At 36.5% G+C, this 12576-nt stretch overlaps 1 protein-coding gene across 2 annotated transcripts in view; it reads right to left on the bottom strand.

Annotated features, from left to right (window-relative positions):
* Positions 1-4723: 4723 nt before the first annotated feature.
* DOK6 (docking protein 6) overlaps positions 4724-12576 on the bottom strand; it is a 431983-nt gene continuing 424130 nt past the window's right edge. The window contains exon 8 of one of the 2 annotated variants that reach the window (XM_017951839.3): positions 4724-12234. In XM_017951839.3, the coding sequence (XP_017807328.1) occupies positions 12095-12234 (140 nt within the window). In that variant the 3' untranslated portion in view covers positions 4724-12094. The remainder of the gene's footprint in view (positions 12235-12576) is intronic. The other variant, XM_021930213.2, reaches the window with a different exon arrangement.

Raw genomic sequence — 12576 nt, 5'->3', positions numbered from 1 at the left:
AGAGCTCAGTCTAAAGCACCAGATTTACAAGCTTTTTTGGGGGGAAATTTTGTTAAAATGAAATGTGAGCCACAGGGTGGTGTTTCACTCATATGTGTTCAATATTAATTCATTTTAAGGTTTAGCTGCACAAAAGGTAAATGAGAATTAGAAGACTCCATGGTTTGTCAAGGGTTCTGTGTCTGTATATTTAAATATTAGGCTTCTGAGAAAAACACACAACAGGAAGACAGATGAACACAACAGAGGGCAGAAGGTCTATATGTCCTGAGGCCTTTTATGCGACATTTGTTAGTGGAATGTTTTTAAAGAATGTGTGAGAGAGTCATTTTAATGTGAAATAAAGACCTAAGTCTACAGACTTGCCTCATAGTTTGTTCACTCTATATGGTCATATGTAAATAGTGAAAAGCTTTTATAAATAGATCATTTAATAATTTCTTAAAGCTGAACCCCTTTTCTCTCTACATGTTAGTGGAAGTAGTGTTGAATATTTTCTATTAGTATAGATAAACAAATGAACAAACAAACCCACTATTGCCCAAAACAGGTTACTATCTTTCCCAGGTTAAGAAAAAGCTTAAATAACAATTGACCAGTAAGAATCACATGGCATTTAAGCTTCAGGAAGAATATTGTGTCTAGATAGAAACAGAAAAGTCAAATGCGATCTCTTTTACTAAATAGTCAATGGTAATGATCTGAACTACATGAGAGATCATAGTGTTCTTATATATTAAAAATAATGTCCCAGGCCCCATCCATAAGCTTAACACATGGTTAAATATACCATCAAAATGTTATCGTTTACAAGGTAAAACACCATAATGTAACATCTCTTGGAGTATAGTGTCTCTTAGATACCTATGTGTTTAACATCTCATTAAAGAGTTAGACACTACAAATGTCACATGAAGGATGGAGTTACATTTTGTTCATGAATTTAGAGAACATTTTGTACTACGTGTAACATTGATTTTACCTGAGATATCAATTGTCACCCCAAATCAGTCTAAGTCGTGCATGGTCTTAAAAATGCAATGAACATTATCTCCCATTAAATGCCTACTCATCCCACTTACAAATTCTAAACTTAAAACAATTCCATTTTAGTTACATTTCCTAGTCAGATCTCTGGATGATCCATGCATTTTAGAATTTAGAATGCCATCCCTTTTCACTATTGAGAAAAAGGGTCTGATATGAGGAATGAGAAGGAGGGAGGGAGGAGAAGAGAGCTGAGTAGAACATTTTAAATCTATTTCTTGTAACATTTTTCTTTAGATTATTCTGATGAGAGTGAAGTGACTAGTTACAGTGAGTAAAATGGGTTATTTCTGAGTAGTGGTTTTAGTAATCTGTTTTTTTTGGGGGGGAGCATGAATTTCTAGCTCTATATTTGGCTCTTTGAAATGTACTTAGATTTGTTAAAAACCGTAAGCCTCAAAAACAGCAGGTTACCTAAAAACAGCAGGTTATCTATAACTGTTAATAGATATTGGAACAAGAAAGGAATTTCTTAAGTCAAATGGTACTCAAAGGACAGTCATTAAGCAAGATTAGACTGAGTATACCTACCTCATGGCTTGAGGTATACACTTCTTCTCCGGATGGTGAGCCAAATCTTACAGAAGAGACCAAATCTTACCCACTTTTGAATTCCCAGTAATTAGAACATTCAACTCATGCTTTTAAGATTGAATTTCGGAATAACATTTTCCCCCTTTGGCTTCCTCATAACCAAAGTTTGCAAATATTCGGAGAGTATTGAATATTTAGAACCGATCTCTGTAATTCACACATGAATAGAAAGTAACAATGAGGCCGGGAGTGGTGGCTCATGCCTGTAATCCCAGCACTTTGGGAGGCCAAGGTGAGGAGTTTGAGACCAGCTTGGCCAACGTGGTGAGACCCCGTCTCTACTAAAAATACAAAAATATTAGCTGGGCATGGTGGCACTTGCCTGTAGTCCTAGCTACTTGGGAGGCTGAGGCAGGAGAATCGCTTGAACCTGGAAGGTGGAAATTGCAGTAAGCCGAGATCATGCCCCTGCACTCTAGCCTGGGAGACTCCGTCTCAAAAAAAAAAAAAAAAAAGTAACAATGAGTGTGTATTTTGTCTTATATGCAAGTTTGTGTCGAGAGGAAAAAGAAGATTTTTAAAAAATAAGGTTTTAAAAATGTATAGAACTCAAATAGCAACAGACACATTTGGAGTTATGTTAGATTTTGGTATCTAATAAATTTTTTTTTTAAAAGAGGCTTTAAAACATTTATACAATTCAAATAACAGACAATTTTGGGAGTTATGTTAGACTGTGTGTCTAATATTTTTTGTGATTAAAATGTAGCCTATTTGTGGGGTGGGGTGGCTGCTGGGGAAGAGAAAGAGGAGGAGGAGGAGGAGGAAGAAGGAAAGAGAAGTTCAGACATAGCTTTCAGAAAGGAATTCCGGGAGCTAGTGAGGATGGTCTCTCTTGCATTCTCTACTTCTATCCATTTTCTTGTCTCCTACAGAAAGCCATATACGCATTTGCTGTCGCAGCTCCACACTGACACTGATGCATATCAAATGGAATTAAAAGGAGCCAAGAGCAAAGATCAGGAGATGTTGCTTGTCCTTCACTCATATTTTGGTGGTAGCAATTACTCAATAAGTAGTGCTTAACTGGCTTTTGCGATCAGACGAAATCAGCAGGCTAATATCCTAAAGATAGCTACATATTAGTGTAATTCATACTTCCATGAGTGTTTTGATATTCTATCCAGCTCTTACTCAAACATTTATTTTAATAATTCACCATATGGATGCTAAAATTAGATAAATCTTTTAAAAATATATTTTTTTACTAAACTGGAAGTAAAAATAGTTGATGTTCTTTGTACATTACGAAAATAGCATAATTGCTACTGGGCTGTGCCTTGTGACATATATTTATTAAACACCTTCTTTGATGTTAGCTCTAAACTTATATAAACCTTTACATTATTTCTAAAGACACTTTCCCAAGTAAATATAGTCTCCATGATTTTAATAGTGACAAAAAGGAAAGAAAATTCATCAAGTTCATACCACCAATTCATTATGAAAATGTGTCACTGAAAATTCATATTCAGAATATGCTGTATTTCATTCCGTATTGACAAAGAATGGGTGATTTCATCGTCATTGGCACTCCTGAACATTTTTCAAACTTCTATTGCCTGCATACAATGGAAAGGTCTCATACATTTTTCATTGCTTTCTTCAGTTCATGAATTTGGCCAGACTTACCCATTGAAGGGCATTTTTTTTTTTTTTTTTTTTTTTGAGACGGAGTCTCGCTCTGTCGCCCAGGCTGGAGTGCAGTGGCCGGATCTCAGCTCACTGCAAGCTCCGCCTCCCGGGTTCACACCATTCTCCTGCCTCAGCCTCCCGAGTAGCTGGGACTAAAAGCGCCCGCCACCATGTGAAGGGCATTTTTAACAGTACTGACTGCTTGATTCCTTTTCTCTCACCCAGTTTGATTTCTGATATTATTGGAGCTTCACACCCTCTTTAAAAGCATTATTCTCTAAAAGGAAAAATGCTCATAAAAAATTAATCTAGTAAACCCATAAGAAATGCCCAGCTAATATTTAAAGGTTAAGTTTGAAAAATAGATTCTATAAGTGTATTTCTAGACAGGTCTAAATCTGAGTGACAAAGGCTACTTAATTATGGGCTGAAAAATAAAACAAGCCATTGATAACATAACAGCATGATATGATAGTCATAGCTGCATGCATTTCACTTTTGAAGTTAATTTTACCAAATGATGTTCTTTTTTTTTTTCTTTTTTTTTTTTTTTTGTTATTAGAGAGTGAGCAGAGTTCTGTAGGAAAAGCCGTTGTCTAGCTATGCGACATTATGCAAGCCACTTAAGCTCTCTGGTTATCTTTTTTTTTTTTTCCTTCGAGGCTGAGTCTCACTCTGTCGCCCAGGCTGGAGTGCAGTGGCACGATCTCAGCTTACTGCAACCTCCACCTCCCAGGTTCAAGCAATTCTTGTGCTTCAGCCTCCTGAGTAGCTGGGATTACAGGCATCTGCCACAAGCCCAGCTAATTTTTGTATTTTTAGTAGAGACGGGGTTTCGCCATGTTAGCCAGGCTGGTCTCGAACTCTTGACCTCAAGTGATCCACTCGCCTCAGCTTCCCAAAGTGTTGGGATTACAGGTGTGAGCCACCGCGCCCAGCCTGGATATCTAAAAGTGTTAATCTCTAGTGTCATTTTCAATATTAAATTCTACAATTCCTTCAAACCATAGTCAACCTAATAAAAATTCAGTTAAAAGATGGAGTTAGGAAAACATTGGAAATACATAATAAATTATCGGTAACCTTTCATTTAATAAAGGGCCTTCTTTCACTTTATTTTCAAAATAGCAAGCTAAAAAGTGAAGGAATAAGTAACATTTTAAACATTAGCAGAATACGATTGTCAGAATTTTGTTTAATTACAGTTACATTTCATCACATGATAACAAAAATAAGAAAACCAAGTAATATTACAGTGTTAGCTTTATTAAATAACTTGTGGGTAAAACCATGAATTTTGTTGTTCAAAATCGCAATCATGCAAAGTTGTGATGTAAAGTAGTAGTTTTGAACTGCTTTACCTTTAAGTGATGGAGCAAATTTTAATAGTGCACAACCTCATAGCAATATCATTCGTAAATTTTTTAGAATTATGAATAAGACATTGTTAACAATAGATTAGGTTTATTTATTGATGGTTAAGATAAAAACTATGACTTCAGAAGATAATTCTTCAATTATGTATTTCATGTATTTTTACCAAGGGGAAAAATCACACAGACAAATTTAAAAATAATTTAATTTCCTAATTTTATTATTGCCTCATTATTATAATATTTTCTGTTCTGCCAGAAATTCACATTTCAGTTCCAGGGACAGCTGTTGCTTTGCATCTCATCCCAAAACATAGTTCAGCTAGTTTTTAAGTACAGATGTCCCCAAATTATCATTTATCTAGAATAGATTGTTACTAAAAATGAAGTATGCCAAATCATGTATTTTCCAACAGAAGCAAATTTATAATGGGTGTTTTTTTTTCTTAACAAGGGCCTAATGTCCAAAGTTATTTATCAAAATGATCATAAACATTATATTGAACCAACTACAAATGACATCCCTTTATGATGTACAGTATAAGACTTCACAAAGTATATATAAATTAATTAAATAAAGATTTACAAAAAGCAAATATATAACACATTATTTAATATATGTTAGAGATTCATAGGGATAAGGATTTTTCAGGATGGGGTAATTCTGTGTGGATCTATTAAGGAAAAGGTAACTTCAGTGGAACACACAGAGTGGGTCAAAAGCCAAAAATGTGTGCGTGTGTGTATGTGTGAGTGTATATGTCTGCGTGTGTGTCAGCATGCACTAAGGTTGGGGTGGAGGGGGCCTCTGCAGGTCTTGGAAAGTCTCCTGTCATCTGCAATAAAGATGAAACTGGCTTTTATGTCAGGGAGCAGCCTGAGTTGTTGATGTCATTTATGCACTGCTTGCTATAACTAAAGTAATACAGTATCTTACAACTGGAAAGAATCGTACTCTGTTATCAGTGTTCACAACAAAGTTGGAGCTCCCCCACTCTACCCACTGATACATATATATATATTTTTATAAGAGTAAGCATTATTTCTTGAACTATGCACTATACATGTGAATCTGAATTTGATTTCAAATTATTATTTCAGATTGACTTATATTTTGTTAATTTCTGATGGATATTTAATATCAAGATACTACTATCCTTTTGTTCTTTATTTTTCCTGGCTTTCAGTCCCTCTGTAAAATAGTTAATGATCTGGAACTACTTTCTCAACCATTTTCAGATGTTTTCTTTGAGAGAAATCCTGCAGTGACTTCAAAACATAAAATCATTATCTCAGTTTCCTTCTTTGCCTGACTTTGGGTTTCTGAATTTCGGATACCCGATAATAAGCAACTCTTTTAAGACTGTGGGTCTCTTGAGGGAATTAATATAACAATTCAGTCCTAACATTAGCACAGCAACAGGCTGAGGGTGTAGACCTTGCTCCATTCGATGTTCATTTAAGTGCAGAAAGGGCTGATTTTATGCTCACAGTCTAAAATCATCCTAATAGCAGGAAAGAGTGAGGAACTTAATTGTTTCAACAGCTAACATGGGCCCCAAATAATGATTAGAAAATTTAAATCCATTCATTCCTTCTGACAATTGAAATGTGGAGTTCAGACTAGGGAAACAGGCATGGAAGATAACTTTAAAACAAACTTACTAGTTAAACAAAATTGTAAGAGGGAATATTCCTACTACAAATGTATTTTTCCTCTCTCCTTCAAACATTAATATTTATAAGATGTTAAAATCTTAAAGTAGGAGAAAAATGTCTGAAAATTACAAGTATAATGTGGTTTTCATATTTAGTAATTTTAACATATTTCTTATTTATCTAAACTTCAGTTAATTTAAATCATTGTCTACTGAAGTTTATCAGGAAAAACCTAATGTATAAGGTATTATAAAAAAAAGTAATTTCCTCAATTTTTGTTGATAATGGAAGCTTCTTGAGGCTCACATGAAAAAAAATGTAGCCCTGATGTTATCAATTATGCAACAAAGTTGTGACAAATGCCATAAATAATGACACCATAAAGTGCTAGAAAGTGATAAAAATTCCAAAAATTATAATCAATTACTATGTGATTGTGATAACTTAGTAGGACTACTAAACACAAACACCTACTTAATGTTTTTTAGTTTGACTACCACTTTAGGATAAGATTGAATTTCAAAGAACTAGATGACAATATATGAGTAAATAAAGTTTATACCAATCATTCATGAGCTACCAGAAATCTAATGAATTGCCCCACAACGCCTCTCTGCTCGTAGAGTTGGTGATGAATTCAGCAAGAGTAGAGGCATCTGAAAATCTGGGAAAACACTTAAATGTACAAGGGTTTATTTATTTTGAGGCCATGTGGCATTTCTCAGCTCCCACTACGTCAAACTGGGAGACGCCTTGGAGCCAAGGAGATATTCCTAGACCAGGAGCCTGGAACTACGAGAAACGATTCTTGGCTCCTTCTTTGCCTTTAAACAAATTACAACATCCATGGGTTTCAGTTTTCTCCTTAGGGAAACACAAAGTGGGGCTTTATTCTACATGACCTTTAAGGGTGCTTCTAGATCTAGCTAGCATTCCACCTGCCTGGAAAATGTGCCCAACTTCCACAAGACTCTATAAACTGTCTAGTGCCTCCTCTGCTGGCGTAATTGCACAAATGCTACAGGATTCACATCCTTGAGTAAGAAGGTAGGGATTTGTGGCAGGTCCACAGAGAAAATGTGGGCAATCTTCCAAATATGTTTATAGAGAATGCACAACACATAAAATATGTTTATAGAGAGTGTTGATCTCGTCTCACAGATCCAGCCCTGCCCACCAGTTTCACCGACAATTTCTGTTCATGATAAAATTCAAATGAGGTTGGCTATATAAAAGTGATTCTCATGTTCCTGAAGACACATTTTACTGTGGGGACTTGGTTACACATTCTTTCTTGTTAAACGTTTTGCACTAAGCCGAAAGATGCGTCTTTGTTGGGAATGTAGTGTCTTCCTCTAGTGACATTAAGACATAAAGCAACAGATGTCCTCTGTAAGTTGCGTACTTAGTATGAGGCGACAGGGAAGAAGGCCAAGTCCGTGACACCAGCCTTGGGTTAGAATGTTAGAAAGGTAGAGACCAAGTGTTACTCTGGACATTTAATTGTATTCTTTAGCATTTAACCTGAATTGTTGCCTTCATGACTAGTTGCCATCCTCCCTCTCTATTCTCTCCATGGGAAACTGCACTTCATAAATTTCATAGTCTACAAACACACACTCCATAAATTTCATAAGCTGAATTTGTGTGGCATGTCACCCACTGTTACAGCTATTAATGCATATCCAGTGGCAAATTTTTATCGATTTTGAGAACGCTGTGTTTGGGAGATCATATAGTTAATGACTGATGAAGTAATTTGAAATATTTGAAATTGCAAGGTATTTACAGACATGAGCACAGGATTGGAGAAACATGTATAATTAACTTTGTGCAGTCTTCAATATAATATTTTAAAATAAAACATGAATTGTTAAAGCCCTACATCTCAGTTCCATTAGGTGTATACTGCCCACTTATTGTGCTGTTATAATAATCAAAACGGGAATATAATTTTTTAGGAGAATATCATTTCCTTAGCTTGTTTTCACTGTATCACTAATGGCCAATTTTAGTAAATGGCTCAAATAACCTAGGGAGTAAGGTCCCCATGCTTTTTTTTACAAAGTTTTCTGAGATACTGGCCAAACAAGGAGGGGCACACATCAATTTTTATGATGTGTTTTTAATATCTACAATAAAGATAGGACATGCAATAAACTGGATCTGTAGAAACTACTACTAACAATGTCAAGTTATTTATCAGTCCACTGTTTCTATACTGAATAGACGGTATAAGAGGTTCACCATTTTATAGGTGATGAAAGATTTTCAAACCTAATTTCCCAATGAAGACAGAGAAGAATTGTGCAAGATACTAGGACTAGTTCTCTAGTTTCTATTTGGTGAAAAAGGTGAGGTTTATGTTTTATAAACATGTTTCCATCGATTTCACATGCTCTATCAAACAGCATCTTCCCTCAACTATAAATAAATATTTCTTATTTTATTGATTTCAAATTGTGGCAGTGGCCAGAACCTATTGATTCATACATATTTGCAACCTGCATAAATAAATTAGTTCTGAGTGCTTATTGTTTGTTCAATACGTAAGTGAAAGATGTGTTTGCTTTTCTACCTCTGCCCCCACCCCCCAGAATGGGAAACGATTGGATCAAAGTTGTTTTGTACTTTCCTGCATTTTCAGTGTAATGTCATGTGTCAATCATGTGTAATTAATTATTATCAGAAGAAAAAATTGGGAAATAAAAAATAAGTCCCCTCATGTAATCTTTCAGTGAAATGGATACCTCCTCTAGGCTTTGTCTGTTTTCAGAACTGCTATTCCTTACACTGGGTTCCTTTATCATTGGTCTCTTCCAACCTGCTGCAGAAATGGTGACCATCATATTTATCTGTACAAATCTGAATGGAATTCAAACTGAGTCACTTTCAGAAGGAGCCAAAAGGTATCTTTGGTTCATTGTAATTCCTCCCTCACATTGAAAAAGACACATATATTAAAAGATATCATACAACTTTTGAAGGGAGAAATGACTTACAAAGTGTAGAGGCATCCCCAGTCAAAAACCTACGAGCTCAAGCGAGTGGTGTACATATCCATGACCCTTCTGGTTGCTCCAGTGAAATTGATTTTATGAAGTTCCAGGAGACTGATACAGTGACTTTCCATCTTTGGTTTTGGTAGAAGATTTATCTGTTTGTCATTTTTATTACAATGAACACTGCTTCATGTCGAGTATATTAGGGTAATGTAAGTTCTCCTATCTGTTCATTTAGCAGTCTTGACTCAGCTACAAGTGTGAGTGGAGTTGGAGGAGTATGCTAGAATTAAGCTCCACCATGAGATAGATTACAGCATTATTCTCATTGTGATGAGATCTGGTTAAAAACTTGGGAAGCAGATTTCTCTCACACCCTCTCTTTTTACGACATCATTTTCAGAATGAACTGGACCAAGGTTATGCCTGATCTTTGGTGCTCCTTCAGTTATAGTCATTGGTAATGATCAGAATCAAATGGAGTTCTTGAAAGCAATTACATGCAGGTATTTGTCTCCTAAGAAACAGATGCAAGAGCAGACTCTTCTAATTAGCAGAATCCCTCCCTGGACTCGCTGTTTGTGCTTCCAGCACATGAATAAAGCTGAGATGTGAACCAGGACCCCTGAGGGCCGTTCCCCATAAGTCCCGTGTAGAAACTTGTGGTGTCTAAGCAACAGCTCAACTGAGTGAGCCGGCGAGAGGCTCGCTCTGAATGTGGCCCCACTAGGAACTGTGCTCAAATGGTCTCAGCTGGGAGTTGCTCTGGTGTATTTGACTAAAGACATTTCAAAAGCAAATGCCATGTGCAAAAGAAATTCACAAGTGTTTAACCCCAAAAGCTATGATTTCAAGGAAGGCTGTACAGTTGTAGGAACCAGTCATCTGCTCCTCTGCTGTGTCAGCAAAATTCACAGTGCAGAGAACTTGGGTAATTTTCTTTTTATCCCTGAAAGCTTAGGATAATTATTTTTTGCAGCCACATTAACTCTTATGATTAGTATCTTGATGGGGTTTTCATACCTAGTGGAGTGATTTGGAGAGCGTAGGTAGTTGCCGTAAGTGCACATTTATCTAGGAGGGATCCGGAACCACTTTTATTTGGTAGTAATTCACTGAAATGAATTGTCAGTCTGCAGTCAAGCTATGGATAGGGATGAAAAGACCACTCATCAGAGATTAGCAAAAAAGGCACCCTTTCAACAGACTAATTTGGATAGTTAAAAAATTTTTCCTATTAAGAAAAAAAAAAAAAAAAAAAAAAGCTGGGTTTTCATCTTGCGTGACCCGAGTTCACTGTTCTTTAAACCCGCCCTAGAGTATTTGAGAGATAACCATCTTAGGCACAAAGCATCAGATGATTCAGGCAGGATAATTTTTATTTTTACTTAACTCCAAAATTAAGGGCAAATATATCTTTTTTGACCTGAATTAGCCAAACTCTTTCAGTTTCCGTGGAAATCACTACCTCCCTTTAAACACTGTAGGTCTAATCAGTGTCAGGGATGATGAAAATTATATTTGATCCATTTCTTATAATCTCAGACAACCTCTGTCCAGTAAAAGAAAAAATAAAGCCCTGCAAGTTCTGGTTACACAGTAAATAATAAGCCCCCAGTGGTTTTCTGAGAACAGCATCTATGACATTTTAAATAGTGGTATCCACAATCCTGTGCCCATTTTGTTATTCTCTTTATTGCAAAATAGCTGAGTTCTTTTTAGGTGTGTTATTTTTTTCCTAAAGAGTTTTTCATTTAGAACCTCTCTTTTCTCTCAAGGTTAAATGGAAGCTGATCAATATTCACATGGAAACCTCCTCACGTAGCTCAGGTGGATGGCCAAAGGGAGTAACATTGTCAACAACAAGGAAACACTCACCAGAAAGACAGTGTATGACATGATGTGTAGGACAGCTAGACTGGTTCTTTTGCTTCCGAATGTTCCCCTTCTCACATTTTTGCTTACACTTGTCATGGGAACAGACTGGATTACATATACTTTTGCTAATAAGAAGCCTTTTTTTTTTTTACAGCACTATTTTTAAAATAGCTATTCAACATAACAATCTTAATTTTAATGCACCAAATTATGGTTTTCAACAATTTAAGTGAGCATATCCTGTCACCCTCAGCACATGTTTGATATATACTTGTTATATATAGATGGATATAGCAATATCCATATTTGTCTACACACACACACACGCACGCACACACACACGAGTAGAGCTACAGGGCCCTGCTTAATAGTGTGTTCTGAATTTCATGTTCCTTTAATTGTCACTGGGTTTATTTATATGCAGCTATGATGTCATTTGTAGAGCTTACTGTATTTGTCCCTGTCAAAACTTTAAAAGCCACAGAGCTTGTGGAGGGTCACCACTATGTCTACGGACAGACCCTGTGCTCAGATGGGAGGACTGTGCTGTGAGATGAGAGGTGCCCGCCACCCAGGCATACCCCAACGAGGGCAACTCTTCCCAGTGCTGAGGCTTCTGCTACTGTCAGACCCAAAGAGTTTTGTTTATTTAAATAACTGTTCATACGATTTGGATTCTATTCATGTAAAACATAGATTCCCCCAAAGAAATTCAATAAATAAAGGACTTAGCCACTGAATCAAGGAAGCAGAACTCCAGTTTTTAACCTTCCAATGGAACTGGGGCTAGAGCAGACCCATTTCAATTTGTACTGCAATTGGTCTTCCAGGAGGCAGAGGGTGCAATGACCCCACAGACAGGTCCAGGACAGACTGTCTCTCTAGTCAGCAGTGGCTCTCTGTGTGTCATTGGATGAGGCTGGAGCTGTAGCTGAAGCCATAGCTGCTGGACCGCGACAACGGCTGCTGGGCCTCTTCACTCTGTTCTGGGGCGTAGCTGGGAAATGTCTGTGCACGAGACATCTTTGACGAACCAAACCCATGACCTAGAGAGAAAGAAAGGAGAGCTCTACTGAGAAACAGATTCAGAAGCACAAAAGATAGATAGATAATCTATCTATCTATCTATCTATCTATCTATCTATCTATCTATCTATCTATCTATCTACCTACCCACCTATCATCTATCATCATCTATCATCTATCTATATCAATCATCTATCATCTATCAGATGTCTATCAATCTGTCGCTCTCTGTTTTTAAGTACAATAAACAAGGCAGCAGCTTTCATATCCTCAATATTGAGCTCAAAATAAATTGGTAAAAATTGAGCAATTTTGTTGCCTTGATTCTTGATGAGTTAAAATGTATTCAGAGCTCATTATTT

This window comes from Papio anubis, chromosome 19, assembly GCF_008728515.1.
Source record: "Papio anubis isolate 15944 chromosome 19, Panubis1.0, whole genome shotgun sequence".
Lineage (NCBI taxonomy): Eukaryota > Metazoa > Chordata > Mammalia > Primates > Cercopithecidae > Papio > Papio anubis.
This window is presented reverse-complemented; position numbering and strand designations above follow the sequence as displayed.